Source organism: Chiloscyllium punctatum, chromosome 48 (genome assembly GCF_047496795.1).
Source record: "Chiloscyllium punctatum isolate Juve2018m chromosome 48, sChiPun1.3, whole genome shotgun sequence".
Lineage (NCBI taxonomy): Eukaryota > Metazoa > Chordata > Chondrichthyes > Orectolobiformes > Hemiscylliidae > Chiloscyllium > Chiloscyllium punctatum.
The window spans coordinates 43,279,789-43,301,176 of record NC_092786.1 but is presented as its reverse complement, the minus strand read 5'-3'; the positions used below and the strand labels follow the sequence as shown (position 1 = coordinate 43,301,176).

The following is a 21,388-nucleotide window of genomic DNA, read 5'->3' as shown; positions in this document are numbered from 1 at the left end:
GCCCACATCCACCACTTCCTCAGGAAATTCATTCCATACTCGAACTACCCTCTGTGTAAAAACAAAGCCTCTTATGTCTTTTTTAAATCTCTCTCCTCTCACCTTAAAAACAGGTCCCTGGTCTTGGAAATTCCCCATCTTAGGGAAAAGACAACTACCATCAACTCTATCTATACCTCTCATTATTTTATAAACTTCTATCAGGTCACCTCTCAACCTACGCTCCAGTGAAAAAGTCCCAGCCTTTCTTTATAACTCAAACCTTCCATACCTGGCATCATCCTGGTAAATCTCTTCTGAACCCTCTCCAGCTTGATAATATTCTTCCTATAACTGTGCGACCAGAACTGGACACAGTGTTCCAGAAGAGGCCGCTGTGGTTAAATTCCACTTAGTCATATTCAGTTCAGGAGTGAGAGAACTGCCAATAGTTTGTTGTAATTGGTAAATATCAAAAATGGAAGTGTGCACTATAATTTTACATGCTTAAGCCAAAGTTATGGAGTCCTTGTTCAGCTTATCTTTTCCACGCTTAATCTATTTCATGCAGAAATTTTTTTTGGAGAAGAAGAGTAAACCTCCAAAACAAGAGAAGATACATGTGGTTTCTCACCTTCTCTGCTGTTCTTCCCTTCCTAAATCACCGAGATGCTGGCGTGTTATTGCATTCATTTTTTCTGTGAACAAACAAAATTAAGTAAGCAGTTATGTTACAGGACATATCCAAAAAGACTCTAGACTTCTGCAAACATTGCTGTCTTCTTACAGTTCGAATCTTCCGGTTTTACAATTCAGTTTCAGCAGCTTTGAGGCTCAGAACAGACTAGTGAAAGAATCACCTCCGTTTCCTTTGTTATTTAATACCTACACCAAAAATATTGTGTTGATCTGGCCGAGTTCTGTCCCTTGAATGTGAACATTGTGGATTCAAGTGCCATCAAGGGGTTTGGTTTCATAACCGAGGGGTTTGTCGCATCAGAGGTCCACTCCTTCCATTATGGTAAAATGCAAGCAGAGAGTTTGTGCAGATGGAAAGATTAAAAAAAAAAGGAGCAAGAAATGGCCAGAGAAATTATTAATAGTTAACGGCACAGTGGTTAGCACTACTGCCTCACAGCGCCAGAGACCCGGGTTCAATTCCTGCCTCAGGCGACTGACTGTGTGGAGTTTACACATTCACCCAGTGTCTGCGTGGGTTTCCTCCGGGTGCTCCAGTTTCCTCCCATAGTCCAAACATGTGCAGGTTAGGCGATTTGGCCATGCTAAATTGCCCATAGTGTTAGGCGTAGGGGAATGTGTCTGGGTGGGTTGCGTTTCGGCGGGTCAGTGTGGACTTGTTGGGCCAAAGGGCCTGTTTCCACACTAAGTAATCCAATCTAATCATAACGCCATTTTTGAATCCAATATGACTCCGCTGGTCTTTCCACTGATACTGCCAGATCTGCTGAGTTTCTCCAGAACTTTTTATTTCAGATTTCTAGCCACTGCAGTATTTTCCTTTTATTAAATTCTCTCTAATCTGCCTATCAACTGCAAAGGTAGCACACATGACAGGCAAGTCACCCCTGTTTAAGACAATGAACCTGCCTGGCTCTGCATAAAATCACAAACAGGTACTGTGCAATGAAATAACAAAGAAAATAGTCAAATAACAAAGAAAAGTTTAGAGGGATCGATTCTTGCTAGTAGTATAATAAAAGCAAAACAAACACTTACTCAACACACGAGCAATGCACTAAGTAATTTTATTCCATCAACCTATTCCCACCTTGACAACAACTCTCCTCTCTGACTCCTCTAACCTGGCCTTTGGTTACCCCAAGACTTTGCTATTCCAACCCTCTCCTGACCAGCTTCCCATCTTTCACCATTCATAAACTCTACTTCATCCAAAATTCTGCTGCCAGTACCTCACTATTTTTTGTGCCTTATAATCTATATTGGTTCCCTGTCTGATGGCACCGCCAGCATAAAACTCTCACAACTATTGTTTAATTCCTGTATGGCCTCCCTCCTCATCTGTCTAACATTCCAAGTCTTGGAGATATTTGCACTTCTCCAATTCTGACCTCTTTTGCACATCTGATTGTATTTGCTCCATTCTAATGGCTACTCTTCTGCTAAGCTCCAGAATACTCTCCCTAAATGTTCTGCTTCTTTTCCCTCCTTTATGATGCTCCTTATGATTACTTTGAACAAACTTATGGTCACCTCTCCTAATATGTGGCACGTATGATGAAAAGTCTTTGTTTGATAACACATCTGCACAGTTTCTTGCAAATTTACATTTGGTAAAAATTCAAGTCGTTGTTTCATGACATCTTAATTTTCAGTGTGGTTCTTCCGATTAAGTGAGAGATGACTAAGCTCAGAAACACAAAATAGATTACTAATTTCAGAAACATGGTCAGCAAGGTTGAAAAATATGATGATGTTTGTGAGTGACAGATGAATGCAATGATTCACAAATGCCAAATGATCCTTTCCTAAACCAATTTCCTTACATTGTCTTAGAGTCATAAAGATGCACGGAAACAGACCCTTCGGTCTAACCCGTCCATGCTGACCAGATATCCCAGCCCAATCTAGTCCCACCTGCCAGCACCTGGCCCATATTCCTCCAAACCCTTCCTATTCATACACCCATCCAGATGCAATTGTACCAGCCTCCACCACTTCCTCTGGCATTCATTCCACACCCTCTGCGTGAAAACGTTGCCCCTCAGGTCTCTTTTATATCTTTCCCCTCCCATCCTAAACCTGTGCCCTCTACTTCTCAACTCCCTCACCCCAGGGAAAAGACCTTGTCTATTTACCCTATCTGTGCCCCTCATTATTTTATAAACCTCTATAAGGTCACCCCTCAGCCTCCGACACTCCAGGAAAAACAGCCCCAGCCTATTCAAATCTCTCCCTATAGCTCAAATCCTCCAACCCTGGCAACATCCTTGTAAATCTTTTCTGAACCTTTTCAAGTTTCACAACGTCCTTCCAGAATTCTTCCATCTTCTATGTGTCAGCATTAAGAACCTTAGTCTTTCACTAATATCCACGCAAACATATTAGTCAGTGAGAATATTCTACATCTGGTAATATCCCTGAAAGATAGTACACTGATATGGAAATATTTCCAGAGGTGCAGCATTACCATTATTGCATTGCTATGACATTGTTTGAATGTTTAAAAATGTAAATTTTCCCCTATCAAATGCATCATAAATGCACAAAGCAGAATCAAGTAGTTGATGCCAATGAATTGTCTTCTTTAAATAAGATATTTAAAAATGAAATTGGGAATTATAAGGATTCATATAAAACAAGATAACCAAATACTTTGGAGTACTGTGTCCAGTTCTGGTCACTCTGTTAAAGGAAGGTTATTATTAAGCTGGAGAGAGTTCAGAAGAGTTTTATCCAGAAGTTATCTGGAATGGAGAATGAGAGTTAAAAAGGAGAGGCTGGATAGGCTTGGACCTTTTTCCACTGGAGTGTGGGAGATTGAGGGGTGACCTTATCGAGGTTTATAAAATCATGAGGGGTTTAGATAAAGGTGAATGGCAGGTATCTTTTCCCTAAGCTGAGGAATTTTAAGATTGGGTTGGGGGGGGGGCATGTTTTTAAGGTGAGAAGAGAAAGATTTTAAAAAGTCATGAGGGTCAATAATTTTACACAGAGAATGATTCTCGGAAGGAATGAGCTCCCAGAGAAAGCGATGGATGTGGATACTGTTACAATGTTTAAAAAACATTTAAGTAAGTAGATGAATAAGAAATGTTTGGAAGGATATGGGCCATGCACAGGCAGGAAGGGTTTGTTTTTAAGCTGTATAATTCTGAGATAAATGCGAGGTGCTGCATTTTGGAAAAGCCAATCAGGGCAGGAAATATACATTTAATGGTAAGGTCCCAGGGAGGGTTGCTGAACAAAGAGACCTTTAAGTGTAGGTTCATAGCTCCTTGAAAGTAGAGTTGCAGGTAGATGGGATAGTGAAGATGATGTTTGGTATGATTTCCTTTATTGGTCAGAGCATTAAGTCGAGGAGTTGGGAGGTCATGTTGTAGCTGTACAGGACATTGGTTAGACCACTTTTGGAATATTATGTACAATTCTGGTCTCCTTCCTATTGGAAGGATGTTGTGAAACTTGAAAGGGTTCAGAAAAGATTTACAAAGATGTTGCCAGGGTTGGAGGATTTGAGCTATAGGGACAGGCTGAACAGGCTGGGGCTGTTTTCCTTGGAGCATCAGGTGACCTTAGAGGTTTATAAAATCATCAGGGGCAGGATAGGATAAATAGACAAAGTCTTTTCCCTGGGGTGGAGAGATCCAGGACTAGAGGGCATAGATTTCGGGTGAGAGGGGAAAGATATAAAAGAGACCCAAGGGGCAACGTTTTCACGCAGAGGGTGGTGTGTGTGTGATAAGCTGCCAGAGGATGTGGTGGAGGCTGGTACAATTGCAACATTTAAGAGGCATCTGGATGTGTATATGAATAGGAAGGGATATGGGCCGGGTGCTGGCAAATGGGACTTGATTAGAATATCTGGTCTGTTTCAAAGTTGTACTTGACTCTGTTAGAATAACTGGTGAAAATGTGGGGCTGAATATATATTGAAGATTTTTTTCTGTGCTACCTTTGAGGATTTTGGGTTAATCAGATAAAGGAAGCCCTCAGGAGTTATGCAAAAGGTAGCAGTAACAACCCACAATTAGGTGGATTGCATAAGTAGTCATTGTAGATAATACAATAATGAAAATGGCCATTCAAGCCATCGTGTGTGTGTTGACAGTAAAAACGATCAATCCCACTCTTCTGTGGGTTGTCCATGGCTCTGCAAATGTCTCCCATTGACTATTTATTGAATGCTCTGTTGTAGGTTATTAAATCTGTTTCCATCCCCATTTCAGGCAATGTATTCCAGATCATAAATAGCTCACTGAATAAATAAAGGATATTGTCATTTTACTTCTGACTGTTTTGTCAGTTTACTCCATTCATGTTTTCTTAATATTCTTAAACAACAATTAACAAATTGTAATAGTAAAAGCGTAAATGATAATACCTCAAAAATACATTTTCTAAAAGTAGCAGACACACCTTTCAATTCTTGCGTCTGTTCCTGATGTTGCTTCTCCAGTTTCTGGTTTTGTGCTTGTAGAGATAATGTTTGCTTTCTAAACTCTGACAGCGTCTGCATGAATTGCAAATTGGAGAAATGAGTAAAGTAGAACATCTGAAAGGTCCAATTCCTGCTTCCCCTCCAAAATGATATGAGTGTAGATTGGCTTGGGGGTCCTACAAACAGAAATACCTGCTCAGTTTGGCCCTTGGATTTCTTTACTTGTTCCTCAATGAACTGCTTTTGTGTCACTGCTTTCTGCAGCTCCTCCTCAAGTTTTTGATATTTGTTGAGATCAGCTGAGTGAATTGTAGACAGATGTGTCAACCGTTCCAACAACCCCTTGTTCTCTTTGCTCTGATAAAGGAAGATAAACCCAGATTAGATACAATTAAAACTGGACATTTGTCTCTCTCTGTTCTACATTTTTTTTTGAAAGTTTAAAAATCATCCAATATATTCAGTGCACCATTTTGGACAAGAATGAAATCAAAATAGTTTGAGAAATATCTTGTGGAGCTGAAGGGGGTTTTGGCTGGTAGTCAAGAGTCAGGGAGGCAATGGGCCAATTAGACCTTTGACATTCCTCAGGGTCAAAGACACAAAAGGTTAAAGTCCAACCCATTGAGAGCTGCAAGTCAGCAGAGACCAGCAGCTCTACTAATGAGTGCTCCACTGCAATGACAGTGGTTACTGTGGGTACAACACTCGGTTGTAAGGCACTCAATTGGCAGCAAGGCAAGATCAGAGTGGTGCTGGAAAAGCACAGCAGGCCAGGCAGCATCCGAGGAGCGGGAAAAACAAATCTATGTTTCGGCCTTCATTCCTGATGAAGGGCTTTTGCCCAAAACGTCGATTTTCCTGCTCCTCTGATTCTGCCTGACCGGCTGTGCTTTTCCAGCACCACTCTGATCTAAACTCTGGTTTCCAGCATCTGCAGTCCTCACTTTTGCCGAGCAAGGCAAGATGCCCATCCATAGGCCATTCCACGATGGGCAGGGGTGGAGGAGGGGAAAAAGGAGCAGCATATCAACCCACCATTTCCCGCTTCACTAAATGATCTCACCCACACCAACCTCAGCTCTGGGTCATTCCAAGATTCCACCCATTATATTTAAATTGTTTCCAAAATAATACGGCTAAAGTTGACTTGCTAATCAGTGAACAGGTCTGTCCGCAATACTGTGCCTATTTTATGGACTTGCTAACCAGAAGGTAAAATTAGTTGACATCAGTACCTCTTTGCATTTCTTAATGATTTGTGAATCTATCATTCAAGTCAATTTCCACTTCTACTGCATTTAGACACTTAGTTTTTAAAGAATGGGCAGTCTCCTCATTCTGTCTACCAAAATGCACCACCTCAACCTTGAATATCATTTATCAGTTACACATCCACTCTGCCATCTTGTTACTGTTTGCTAGAAACTCATCAGTCTTCCACATGACTGAGTTATACCCCTTAGTAAGTTTTTTATTTTAGCATGTCATTATATTTTGCAGATCATCGCAGAAGAAGAACAAAGTTTGCCTTTCGCTAGAAGGTTACAGTAGATCATGATTAATTGCTATTGAGTTGCCTACAACATGCCATTTTTGCAAGCATTGCCAAAATAAGTTTCAATACTTGTAACTCCGTGCACACTGCAAATGTTTGAGGATGCCAGTGGACGTAAGCTTATGTACATCGGTTGTTAAAGTTTGCTTAGTTGAACTAAGTTTTCTGAACATTACTAAACATGAAAGACAAGCACTGGATTGTAATTTATATTCTTTCTTCATTTATTTAGAAGAATTTTCAAAAGTGTTGTGAGAATTTGTCAAAGTAATAGTAGGCTAAACATGTAATTAATGTCTGAGATTTTATGCATTTAAATTTTAAACATATTCTAAAAACGTGCAGCAATTTTCAGACAGATATATGACCCACCTGCTCATCCAGTTTCTTGTGGAGTTGTTTAACACGAAATGAGAGCTGGATGTTCAAAACGAAACGCCGTATACTTTGATATCTGCGTCTTACCAACCAAGCACGGACGTGCTTTTGAATTACTAAGGCTTTCTGATCTTGCAGCATCTACAAGAAATATTGAATCAATTAAAAGGTAGGTGTCTCTCAGATTTAAGATTCTGTCTTCCTGTATCCAAAGTGATAAAACATTCAATTGGTTACTTGGGGTAAATAATTAACTAAACAGCACTCATATATCATTGATATTTATGAATACTGTTTCAAAAACATAACTTGCTGTAATTGCCCATGTCTCAGTCAGAAAGTAGCTCATCTCTGAGCATTTTAGATTGTCCCAATACATTGTATAAATGCAAGCTCTTCCTTTGCATTAGCTTTTAGTGTGAATACAATTCAGACAGATATAGATGTAGAACCTTTCTCAATCCATTGTACTTCATTTGCAAACCAGAAACCCTTTTGATGTGTTCCCTATTTGAATCAATCTAAAATTTACCTACACAACTAACACAGCTTGGTTGAACTAATCTTCTAAATTTAGATTTTTGTAAACTATTTACCATCACTTGTGCTTTCAAAACATCACAGTCATTTATTTACAGGGCTACAATAATTCAAGTCTCTTCAGTGTTTCAACAATTCTGTGATTGCTGTTTTCTCTAGAGCTTGAGCAGCATTCCTCTGGGATTGCACATATTATTAAAAGTTAAAAATCACAACACCATGATCTTGTGCTATTAATTTTATGTCTTATGATCCTGTCCCACTAGTTACCTGATGAAGTAGCAGTGCTCCGAAAGCTAGTACTTCTAAATAAACCTGTTAGACATAACCTGGTGTTGTGTGATTTTTAACGTTGTGCACCACAATCCAACACCAGCACCTCCACATTGTATTATTAAAGGCATTCTTTGAGCACAACATTATAAAGATTAAGCATGTTTTTCTATGACTTGTCCTCTCACATTTTGACTATAGTTCCATGTCCTATTGATTTTGTTAATTGCTGGATGTCTTCAGCAATGAGTCTATCAATGCCCTATTAACCACAGCCTCCACTATTCATCATCAATGGAGTACATCAGGTGCTCAACTTATCTTCCAAATGCAGAGTGTTCCACCGGTCTAGACTAGGCTTCATCTGCTCTCTTTATGCCCAATTGGAAGTTTAACATCCTTAGTTAGAAACATAGGATCTAGGAGGAGGTGTACGCCATTCAGCCCTTCAAACCTGCTCTGTCATTCAGTACGATTGTGGCTGAGTTGAACCAACTTAGTACCCATTTCCCACTTCCCCCCCACACCCTTCAATCCCTTTAGCCCCAAGAGCAATATTAACATCTTTTTGAAAACATTCAATGTTTTGGCCTCAACTTTCCGTGGCAGAGACTCCTTGAGGCTCACCATTCCCTGGGTGAAGAAATGTCCCCTTGTCTCAATCCGAAATGGCCCACCCCAGTACATAGACTGCAACCCGTGGTTCTGGACTGCAGAATCATCAGGAAAATCCATCCTGCTTTGACCCTATTTATTCCTGTTAGAATTTCATAGGATGAGAAGTGTACCCTCAGGTCAATTCAGGGGGACAAAAAAACCCACTGCTGACTGTTCCCCATGTTCCTCAAGCTTCTAACCCCCTGGTGACCATGGTGGGGTTATTCAGAGGCGGACAGAGAACATCCTGCCCTTCCTTTCCAATGCGCGCTGCTTATTCGGCTTTCACAAATGATGCTGACTATCCATGGTTACCTGTGTCTATCTTGTCACCCTTTTTGGACACAGGCATTATTTCACCCTGTCTACAATCTAGCAGAGATTTAATGGAATTTGCTGACATATCCCAGAATTGTTCTTGTCCCTGACTGTTAAAACACATTTATGTTGAAGGCATCAAGTCCCCTTGGGTTATCACTATTTGGGGAGGGCTTGCTTGTCCAGTGGATACTAGAGGAAGTATTCAGTTAATATACTGATTGTCTATTGCTTCTCCCTGGTTTTCTTCCCCCATTAGCATCTTAGACAGTGATCTTCTTTGCTAATTGTTTGTGTATTTTTACATACTGAAAGAATACTGGGGAGACAATGGCCTGTTGGTATTATCAAGATTAGAGTGGTGCTGGAAAAGCACAGGTCAGGCAGCATCAGAGAAGCAGGAAAAATTGACATTCTGGGCAAAAGCCCTTCAACAGGAAGCCCTGCTCCTCAGATGCTGACTGACCTGCTGTGCTTTTCCAGCACCGCTCTAATCTTGACTCTGATCTCCAGCAGGGAGAAAGTGAGGACTGCAGATGCTGGAGATCAGAGCTGAAAAATGTGTCGCTGGAAAAGCGCAGCAGGTCAGGCAGCATCTGAGGAGCAGGAGAATCAATGTTTCGGGAATGAAGAAAGGCTTATGCCCGAAACGTCGATTCTCCTGCTCCTTGGATGCTGCCTGACCTGCTGCGCTTTTCCAGCAACACATTTTTCAGCTCTGATCTCCAGCATCTGCAGTACCCACTTCTGCCTAGTTGATTTAATCGCTAGACTGTTAATCCAGAGACCCAGAGGTAATGTCTTGGGGATCTGGGTTCAAATCCTGCCACAGCAGATGGTGGAACTTGAATTCAGTAAATATCTGGGAATTAAGAGTCTAATGGTGACCATGAATCCATTGCCAATTGTCAGGAAAAACTAGATGTCCTTTTGGGAAGGAAACTGCCATCCTTACCTGGTCTGGCCTACATGTGACTCCAGACCCACAGCAATGTGATTGACTCTTAACTGCCCTCTGAGCAATTTAGGGATGGGCAGTAAATACTGACCTAGCTAGAGACGCACTCATCCCATGAATGAATAAATGAATTCTCCACTTCTGTAATTAGTGTCTGCAGTTACAGATTTTCCAATTTTTTGTTAGTTTGTTCATCTGTAATTAAGTTAAAATGTGTTTAGCCTTTGAGACAGTGATAATGCTTCCATATTCTCTTAATCTACAGTTGACATATCCATAGTCTGCACCTTTTTTGTGGATTTACAGCTTACCTTTTTATATTGCCTTCTTGCTAACCAGCCTCGGGTGAAAGACTGAACTTTGATGATAGCCTTGAGAATGAGGCGGTAATGACGAGACACTGAAAATCGCCGCCAGTGTTTTTGGATTATTACTGCAGCCCAGGATTGTTTTAAAATAGCTGCATTCAATACACGTCTTAAAATAAAATCATACATGCATCAATAGTCATTTGGTAATGCTTAACTTAAATATTGCTGAAAAAAAAGGCACATTCTTTAGTTATTAACCATCAAACATCATTAATTGGTGCATTCTCCATGGCAAAACGTCTACCAATCAGAGTCAAGTTGCCAACCAACCCTTTCATTTAGAATAAATGCTCGATTGCCCTTTGAATTATCCTGACAAATGCATGACAAAATGTGTCCTTTTCCTGTTATACATTCAAATTAATTACACATTAAACACTTGTAATTATTCTGCAGAGCATGTAACATGTGGAATGCATTTTATTTATAAGGTAATGGAGGGATATGGGCCAGGAGCAGGCAGGTGGCACTAGTTGAGTTTGGCATTATGTTTGGCATGGACTGAAGGATCTGTTTCTATGCTGTATGACTCTGACTCTATAAAATCCAATGCAATGTGAAAAACCATCTGGAAGTCATTGCCACACATGGACCTTAGAGGTCTGTGCAGACGAAAAGTAGAGGGAATGCCAGTAGTGGGTTGGCTACTTAGCTTAATTTACATACCCCTCATCCCTTTTTAACTGAATGCACGCCCATTGGGAGCATGTAATGGCCAGCCTTTGATTTCAAATCTAGTTAACTGCTTGTAAAGCACTTTGGAACATCCTGAGGGTGTGAAATGTGTTACATGAACACAAATACATGGTTGTGTAGTGATAATGTCATTGGTCCAGTAATCCAGAGAACCAGTCTGGGAGCCCAGGTTCTAATCCCACCACAATAGCTGGTGGCATTTAAATTCACTTAATAAAACATGGAGATGAGAGCTATCAGCTATTAACTCAAAAATCTATCTGACCAATCAATGCCCTTTAGGGAAGGAAATTTGCTACCTTTACATGGTCTGGCCTACATGTGACTCCAGATCCACAGCAATGTAGTTGCCTCTTAAATGCTCTCTGAAACAGTCTGGAGTACAATTCAGTTCAAGGGCAATTGGGGTTGGGCAACAAAGACTGCCTTGACAATGACACCCACTTCCATGAAATTACTTTTAAAAGGGCATACCGTGGTTTCACTACATTGATTAAGCCTTTCCCGCATATGGGATTTCTTTGTTATTTCAAAGCACGCTCATAAATTGCAGCAGTGTGACAAGAACTCTTACCGTACAGCACGTTCCCCACGAACATACTGCTGAATGATGATAGCAGCACGTTTCATTTTTAGGAACTTTTTCCGCTGAATCCAGCATCGCAGATTCTTCTGTATAGTGACTGAAGCAGCTCTCAGTTTATCTGCACGCAGTTTTTCCAAATATGCCACTTGCCCCGCGCGAAAGAAAATCTTGGTTTTACCAAACTGGTATTGGTTTGGATCCTGAGGGAGGGAATGATGAAAGGGATAGTATTTATTTGCTTGCTCAGAAAAGCACTGAGGGACCACTGAACTCACAGTGCACAACTTTTGTTAATGTTTGGATATAGAGATAAAATATATGAGTCAGTGGCAGCTAGCTACAATAACAATAGTTAACTTTTGTATGACATGTAACTTTCATAAGTTTATTTCATGATATTTTGGTTGCATAGGCTATCCAAATCATAGACACGTTATTTCACTGTATTACTCTTAAAAGATGTGTGTTATTAATTATGCAACTAAAGTAAGGTTAATTATCATGTAGTTTACCTTAAGTCTTCGCATTCACAGTAATTTTCTTGTACAGAAATAATGTAGAAAGTAACCATGACAGCATTATTGATTAATTTCAATGTATCAATTGTCAGAATTTTGATAAGCTGATGTAAAAGAAAATATGTTTTGGCTAAAGCAAACTACAACAATTGATTTGGAGATGTGTGATTTTTAACAACTGACAACAATTGAGTTAGACAACTGCAACTTAGCTATAGCCTTAACTTACTAACCTGAATTAAATGCTTTAAGACTTCTTTGCAGATCTGTTTTTTATCATCTAATGCAAGGTCTTGTTGTGACATCAGAATGCGGTAGCGACTGAAAAACTCAAAGTACGTCCACCTGAGAATATTAAGCTGAGAATTGATATTTATGCTTTTTCAGGCAGATGATCAAAGAACTACAGGAAGTTTAGGTTCACCTGGAAGGATAACTCTGTGCACTGATCCGAATAGTTTCCAGAACACCACAGGCTCTGAGCTGTTGAACAACTCTCTTTGAATCATACCTAAAAACAGAAGCTTACAATGTAGCACTTTGAAATTCAAGTTATTAATGGATTTTCTTCTCAATTTTGTAACAAAAAGGTAAACATTTCCATATGGGAAGTTGGAAAGATGCAGCAACACACTTACTCAAACTGCAGCTTCAAATCATTCGGCTTAATGCAACGCACGTAGTGAGGTGTTGTAGCATTGAGGGTGTCCATTAGTAGATGCAGAGAATTACGGAACTATAATTTAACACCCACAAAGCAGAGTTAGAAATGCATTGTTTCACAACAATGTTAAAGCCCCTCAGCATTAAACAAGAAGGACACTGCCTAATTATACCTTACTACCGACAGTTGTCCGGTGCTGTTTGTTGAAGGATTTAAACCCTGGTCTTGCCGGCCTGACTTTAATATTTGACTTCAAGCTCCCTGTAGACTGTTCATTTTCTTGAAAGAAATCAGCTAGGAGACTCAACTGTGCAGGTAAAAAGAGAAAAAAAAAGCAAAGGCTAGATTTAATGAAATGCATTTATGTTTTCCAAATCATGTTTGGCAGTTTAATTTGTGCTCCATTCTAGATCTTTTACCTAAAAAGTTCTTTTTCCAGATTTTGGCAAGCCACATTTTCCATCAGCACTGATTTGTCAACCTGGCTTATTCCACTCTTTTACTGGCTGAGGTTTCACGGGCACTATTTGTCTTTCCAGGAGTGGTCATTGTTCAAGCACAATTAAATACCAGGAAGCTTTCGGACTCCTGTTTGGTTCTGTGCTTGCTCAGTGTCCAGTACACACTCACGTAAGACCAATTGGATAGCTGTTCAAACCCAAGCAACTCAACTTGGTTTATTTGGTAGAATTTGGCTAAGCTTATTGCTCTTGTGCTGTCCAAGTGCTAATTTATCATGGACCCAGAAATCACATTTCTGTTTTGTCTGCAGAAATACAGATTTTACCAATGGACTACAAAGGGTGGGGCACAGAGACAATTTGTCTGTATGATCCCTCATCACTGAACTATGTATGTTAACCATGCAGGTCTTTGCATTGTGATTAAAACTGGATCTCGATGATTCATGGATCCATCATATAGGAGTGCTATACCATTCACATGGCTGCTACAGCATCTGGCAAGAACTACTACCTCCATAAATCACTGGAGATTGTAGCTCACCGTCATACATTAAATTTCTCATTCCCAAAACGTGTACATGCTTCGCAGAATAAATTATGCAAGAAGTCACACAATAATAATTACGTTGTTGGAACAAAATCCTGGAATTCCCTCCCTAATGGCATTGTGGGTTTACACACAGCATATGGACTGCAGCAGTTCAAGAAAGCAGCTCACCAACACCACCTTCTGCAGGGTAAGTAAGGCTGGACAATAAATGCTGGCAGCAGCAATGCCCCTGTCTCATAAGTGAATTTTAAAAAAAACGTTCAGGTTTTTTTGTCGTTTGCTCAAAAACCCATGTGTGTAAATGGGGGCCTCTCTCCTTTAAACTCTCAGAGACATCTTCCTTCCAATTTTAATTCAGGAGAAAAGGCTAGGGCAAAGGGAATACCAGCTGCAGGAAACAGACCCTTTCGTCCAACTCGTCCATACCGACCAGGTATCCCAACCTAATCTAGTCCCATTTGCTAGCACCCGCCCCATATAGCTCAAAACCCTTCGTATTCATATACCCATCCAGATGGCTTTTAAATGTTGTGATTGTACCATCCTCCACCACTTCGACTAGCAGCTCATTCCATACACACACCACCCTCTGCATAAAAAAGTTGCCCCTTACGTCCCTTTTAAAATCTTTCCACTCTCACCCTAAATCTATGACCTTTAGTTCTAGACTCCCCCATCCCAGGGAAAAGACCTTGTCTATTTACCCTATCCATGCTCCTTATGATTTTAAAAGCCTCTATAAGGTCACCCCTCAACCTATTCAGCCTCCCGAGAGTTCAAACCCTCCAGTTTCAGAATATCCTTCCTATAGGGGACAGACCAGAATTCGTTGCATTCCAAAAGTGGCCTAACCAATGTCCTGTACAGCCGCAACATGACCTCCCAACTCCTGTATTCAATACTCTGACCAATAAAGGAAAGCATACCAAACGCCGCCTTCACTGTCCTATCTACCTGCAACTCCACTTTCAAGGAGCTATGAACCTGCACTCCAAGGTTTCTTTGTTCAGCAACACTCCCTAGGACCTTACCATTAAGTGTATAAGTCCTGCAAAGATTTGCTTTCCCAAAATGCAGCACCTCGCATTTATCAAAGTTAAATTCCATCTTACATTCCTAGGCCCATTGGCCCATCTGATCAAGATCCCATGGTACTCTGAGGTAATCTTGTTTGTTGTCTGGTACACCTCCAATTTTGACGTCACCTGCAAGCTTACAAACTGTATGTCCTATGTTCACGTCCAAACCATTTATATAAATGACAAAAAGCAATGAACACAGCACTCATCCTTGTGGCACTCCATTGGTCACAGGCCTCCAGTTTGAAAAGAAACCCTCTACCACCACCCTCTGTCTTTTACCCCTTTGAGCCAGTTCTGTATCCAAATGGCTAGTTCTCCCTGTATTCCATGAAATCTAACCTCCATCTCCACCTCAACAAAAACCCTGAAATGGATTCCCCGGTTCTCTAACAGCTGAAAAAACTAAAAGTGTCTCAGAATTAGAGGTAGTTTGGCATCATAATATTCCTTAACTAACTCCATTGACTCTTGGAGGTGCCTCGGGCCCCTGGGAACATTAAGCCCCTTATAACAGGGAATGCTGCGGGTTCGCAAGCAGTCAGAAAGATTGCTTTTCATCTGCCCCAATGTCATTTGCCTGGAAAAAAATATTACATTCTTTCCATATACTGCACCCTGTTTTTAACAGCAGGATGAAATGAGTCAAACTTCCCAAATAAAGGCATGATGCCAGAAATACTTACCCTAACTTCAGGATGACGGTTGCAAGCAAACATTCTTCAGGCACATCCTGTTTTCTCCTGTCAACACTGAAATAGCTGCACAGAGGCCTGTATCCCATCACCAAGTCACCCTTTATTTACTTGTGCACTGTGGTCAGCCAGCTCAGAGTCAGTTGCCTGAACTGAGATTCTAATTTCCCTAGGTTTTTTTTTACACTGACTGTGGCCCATCCAGCACAGAGTCAATCCATTTCCTGGTACTATTTTATTAAACAATACAATTTACAAACAATTAACATTAACAGCTGTATACAGAGAAACAGCAATTTACAAGGGAGAGGAGCAGCAAAGCCAGACCCCAAACCCCATTTGTTCAACCATTTTCCAGGGAAATGAGAACAAATCTCAAATCCCACTTTCAGTCATCACAAAACAATAACAAATCTAATTAGACTGTCTTTTATGTATAAGAAACACAGAGCATAGAATACAGACCACCCCTCCCCCACCCCCAAGCAACCCACCCGTCCCTCCTACCTTCCGGCAACTCTAAGGCAGCCCGCCCCATGTCCCTTCCGGCTCTTGAACCATCCTGACACCTTCCGACCATCTCTAGGACAGCTCACCCCATTACCACAATCACGCCCCCCCCCCCCGCCAAACCCAGAACAACAGTGATCAGGACAAGCCTACCCACCTTCCAGCTTCCCTAACTGCCTTTTGCACCTTCCGGCCCACCCCTTCCCTAGGAGGACAGCCCACAAGCCGTCTGAATCTTGGCCTGCCCCTATGCACCTTCTGGCTCTTGGCCGCTCTGACACATTTTCCGGCCACCTCTAGGACAGCCAGTCCCGATTGCCCAGTCCAGGGATGACAGTGCCCAGAACGGCCTACCCACTTACAGGGTGACAGCTTTCACCCACCTATGAGCCTCCCAGCTCACAGTAAGGGCTGCCAGGCATAGAGGCACACAAAACTGTGCAGGTGATAAACCCAACAAGCAACAAGACAGAGTCAATTGTCAACAGAGTCCTTCCTGGTATAGAGTTCATTACCATAAACAGTTCTCTTCAAAATGCAGAGTTCATTCCCAGGAACAGAGTCTATTCCAATATGCAGAATGCATTGTCAGAGATGGAATCCACAACCAAAGACAGAGTCCACTCCTGAAGGCTGCAAATACATACCCTATAGCACATACTCAGGTGTTCAGTCTCCATAGAGGTCTGGTTTATCCACAGAGGCCCACTCACAGGAACACAATACATTGTAGTTAACTCACAGGGGTTTGGTTCACTCCCAAACTCCAAGACACAGCAAATGCTCACCTCCAAGCACACACAGATGTTCAGTCTTTAAAGAGGCCTACCCACAGGAACAGCTCATCTGGAAAGATGTATTTTCTCACAAGGTCTCAGTCCAAACACCAAAAAGTGAAAACACATGTAAAAAAAGCCAGAGTGCAAGGGCCAAGCCCTGCCACAAAATCAACATTGTTCTTTTCTCAAAGTAAAGCAGAAAAGGGTAACACATAGGCTGTAACCAGTCAGTGAGACAACAGTTCCCTAATGAGAACTGAGTTACACCTGAAACACAATAACTGTGTAGATCAGACAGTTTAAAAATCAGTCCTCAATAAAAAAAGGAATACCAGTTAACACAACTGGCTTTGTAAACCAACCAGTTTAGGAATCAGGTTCTCCCCAAAAAAGCAGAAAACAACAATCGCAGGAACATACTGACCGTGGGCCAGCCAGCACAGAGTCACTCCCTTTCACACACTGACCGTGGGTCAGCCAGCACAGAGTCACTCCCTTTCACACACTGACCGTGGGTCAGCCAGCACAGAGTCACTCCCTTTCACACACTGACCGTGGGTCAGCCAGCACAGAGTCACTCCCTTTCACACACTGACCGTGGGCCAACAAGCACAGAGTCACTCCCTTTCACACACTGACCATGGGCCAGCCAGCACAGAGTCACTCCCTTTCAGGTATTTTTTTTTCCCCTTTCTTTCGAATTATTTCTTTTCTAATTTCCCCAGCACCCATGTTGTGTGTGCGTGGGTGTGAGACACAATGAAAGGCAACAGGTGAATAAATCCTTATTCAATTCCCACCACCAGGAAGAAAGGAAACACCGGGGTGCCCAGTGACAAGCAGTGCCCTTCACATCAAAGGGCAATGCTGCATGATCAAACAATGAAGGGGAGGACAGGGATTAAATCAAAATAGAGTCGAATGGGGAAATAATACACTCCACTCTCTGCGGTGTCCACCTCTCCTTTCCTGATTTTATTTTTTTTTTAGAACCCCTGACCCTCCTGTTTATTTTTTATTTTTTGTTTTTTTTCTTTCTATTCTTTTTTTTAAAACCCCCACACTACCGCCTGACTGCGGTAGTGCTTATTTTTTTCCCAGCACCCATGGTGTGTGTGTGCGTGCAGGTGTGAGACACAGTGAGAGACACAAGGTGCACGAATCTTTATTCAATTTCCACCATCAGGAAGAAAGGAAAACACCCAAGTGGCCAGTGACAAACACTACCCTTCACATCAAAGGGCAATGCTGTGTGATCAAACAGTGAAGGGGAAGGGACACTCCTGTTTTTTTTTCTTTTTTTCTTTCTTTTTTTTAAACACCCAGGTGGCTAGTGACAAGCAGTGACCCTTCACCTCAAAGGGCAATGTTGTTGTGTGATCAAACATTGAAGGGAAGGTTAGGGACAGCTCTGATTATTTTTTTTCTCTTTTTTTTTTCTTTTTTTTTCCCCCAGCACCCATGGTGTGTGTGTGCAGGTGTGAGACACAGTGAAAGACACAAAGTGTACGAATCTTTATTCAATTTCCACCACCAGGAAGATAGGAAAAACACCCAAGTGGCCAGTGACAAACAGTGCCCTTCACATCAAAGGGCAATGCTGTGTGATCAAAACAGTGGAGGGGAGGGTAGGGACTAAATCAAAATAGAGTTGGAGGGGGAAATAATGCACTCCACTCCCTGTGGCACCCACCTCTCCTTTCCTGATATTATTGGTCAGCCAGGGCTTTCCTGATTGGCCTAGGTTAATAACCCAGGTCAGAGAGAACTATCAGATGACAGGTTATATTCTGACCCTCACAGATCGATATGGGTTTCAGGAGAGCTTTTCAGTTGGGGTTGGTGAGGATAACAGTGAACAGGGTAAGAGACCACAAGACAAAGGAGCAGAAATTAGGCCATTTAGCTATTTAGTCTGCTTCGCCATTCAAATCATGGCTGATACCCGAAACGTCAATTCTCCTGTTCCTTGGATGCTGCCTGACCTGCTGTGCTTTTCCAGCAACACATTTTCAGCTCTGATAGGTTTCTCAACCCCATTCTCCCACTTTCTCCCTCTAACCCTTGATCTCCTTGACAATCAAAAACCTATCTACCTCTGTTTTAAATATACTCAATGACCTGGCCTCCACAGCCTCTGTAACAATGAATTCCATAGATTTGCCACTCTCTGGCGAAAAGAAGTTTCTCTCATCTCTGTTCTAAAGTGTCTTCCCTTTACTCGAAGGCCATGCCCTCAGGTCCAAGGCTTTCCTGCCAATGGAAACATATTCCCAACATCTTCTCTGTCCTGGCTATTCAGTATTCTGTTAGTTTCAATTAGATCCCCCCTCATCCTTCTAACCTCCATTAAGTATAGACCCAGAGATCTCAAATATCCCTCACATGTTTAGCGTTTCATTCCAGGGATCATTCCCGCGAACCTGCTCTGGACCCACTCCAGTGCCAGTACATCCTTCCTGAGGTATGGGACCCTAAATTGTTCACAATATTCTAAATGTGGTCTGACTAGAACTTTATAAAGCCTCAGAAGTACATCTCTGCTTTTATATTCTAGTCCTCTTGAAATAAATGAAAACATTGTATTTGCTTTCCTAATTACTGACTTAACCTGCAAGTTTACCTGAAGAGAATCCTGGACTAGGACTCCCACACATCCCTCTACACTTTAGATTTCCGAATTTACTCCCCATTTAGAAAATAGCCCATGCCTCTATTCTTCCTACCAAAGTGCATGACCTCACACTTTCCCATGTTGTATTCCATCTGCCACTGTTTTGCCCACTCTCCTCACCTATCGAAATCCTTCTGCAGCCTCCCTGCCTCCTCAATACTACCTGTCCCTCCACCTATCTTTATGTCATCTGCAAACTTAGCCAGAATGCACACAGTTCCTTCATCTAGATCACTATGTATAAAGTGACAAGTTGTGGACCTAACACTAAACATGACTAGTCACTGGCTACCATCCTGCGAAGGGTGACCTAACCTTTCCTGCCAGTTGCAGAGGAGTAATCCAGACTCCTACTACTCCAAATTACTCTCTGAAATGGACCAAGCAAATCACTCTTACTTTGTTGAAAACAACGTATTGAAGAACATTGTGAATTGCATGCTCAATGCAGCCCTATTGGAGCATTGAGGGGAAGAATTCCAGGAAAAAAAATGTCATTGGCCATGTGAGGGCTCATGGCAATTTTGTCCAGAGATAGCCTTTTGATTGGTTTGTCAATTCAACAGTTGCTGTGGGCTCAGCATAGTAACAGCCAATTGATTGGTTCTTAAGCAGGTGAAGGGCTTATGCTACAAACGTTGACTCTCCTGCTCCTCGGACACTGCCTGACCTGCTGTGCTTTTCCACCACCACACTCTTCGACTCTTAAGTAGATGCTTACAGTTTTGGTTGTGGACAATACAAGCGAAGCATACAGCCTTCAAAGAGAATGTATTGTCTCCTTTTGTCTCCTTTCAGAGTGGAGAAGAAGAAGAAAATCCCAGCAACCCACCTACTTCATCTTTCTCTATCAGCTGCTATCTCTGCAAATCTGTTGAAAGGAAGAGGGGTAAAAGCATCTCTGGAGACAGTCAAAGGGTGAATTCTTAACCAATGAACAAAAGACTGAGAATTGGTGTATGCACAACCTTGTGTTATCAACAAGGAGTTAAAAGAAATCAAAAGGAACAGATAGTAAACAATTTAATGCCCATGGGAGCTGGACCTATAACACAACAGTGTTTCTGTTTTCCTTTTACTTTCCCCCAGCCATAATACTTGTGTCTTGCCTTGTCTTCCTTTGTTTGTGTTCGTACATCTATGGGAATTTAAAAAAAAGAATGGTGCTTAACTTATAGGGATAAGTTAGCAATTCATGGGGTTTTTTGGCCATTGGTTAAAAGCAGTTTGATTGCATCAAATAATTGTAATCTTTTTCATGGAAAAGTTCAGGAAGAGCATATTCTTTTAACCCAAATTAGACAGTTTGGTAGAACTGAGCAAATGAGTGATTTAATTAAACTTGCATATTTGTGGTGACTCTGGAAAGAGTGGGGCTTGACTCTCAGTGCAGTTTCCCAGTGAGTTGTGACAGGGTGGAACAGTCCATTGGTGGGGTTGCTTTTAGCTTCCTGGACCTGGTGTAAAACACATCTGCTCCTCTTGGTCCACAAGCATTGCTGTAAAGGCAATTACCTCACATCTTCAATCTCCTTTCTCTTGTTGGTTTACATGAGAACAGGTTAAAATTAGAACTGTGGGTGGCACGGTGGCACAGTGGTTAGCACTGCTGCCTCACAGCGCCAGAGACCAGGGTTCAATTCCCGCCTCAGGCGACTCTGTGTGGAGTTTGCACATTCTCCCAGTTTCTGCGTGGATTTCCTCCGGGTGCTCCGGTTTCCTCCCACAGTCCAAAAATGTGCAAATATTGGCCATGCTAAATTGCCCGTAGTGTTAGGTGAAGAGGTAAATGTAGGGGAATGGGTCTGAGTGGGTTGTGCTTCAGTGGGTCGGTGTGGAAATGTTGGGCCAAAGGCCCTGTTTCCACACTGTAAGTAACCTAATCTAAACCTGTGGCCATGCAACCTCATTAAAATGTTTAAGTAACAATCGCACCTTCCTGAGAATAGATTGGTTGTCCATCCCTTATCCCACCTCCGTTAAAATTAGGTGGTGGTGGAC

The 21,388-nt window shown here is 41.8% G+C and overlaps 1 protein-coding gene across 1 annotated transcript in view; it reads right to left on the bottom strand.

Moving 5' to 3' along the window:
- Positions 1-21,388, bottom strand: part of myo5c (myosin VC) — a 94,749-nt gene that overhangs the window by 33,680 nt on the left and 39,681 nt on the right. Inside the window, exons 15-24 of the mRNA XM_072565074.1 lie at positions 12,809-12,943; positions 12,611-12,708; positions 12,397-12,483; positions 12,206-12,317; positions 11,443-11,654; positions 10,113-10,278; positions 7,050-7,196; positions 5,312-5,476; positions 5,098-5,191; positions 614-677 (exon numbers count right to left, since the gene is read on the bottom strand). Coding sequence (XP_072421175.1) covers positions 614-677; positions 5,098-5,191; positions 5,312-5,476; positions 7,050-7,196; positions 10,113-10,278; positions 11,443-11,654; positions 12,206-12,317; positions 12,397-12,483; positions 12,611-12,708; positions 12,809-12,943 — 1,280 coding nt within the window. The remainder of the gene's footprint in view (positions 1-613; positions 678-5,097; positions 5,192-5,311; positions 5,477-7,049; positions 7,197-10,112; positions 10,279-11,442; positions 11,655-12,205; positions 12,318-12,396; positions 12,484-12,610; positions 12,709-12,808; positions 12,944-21,388) is intronic.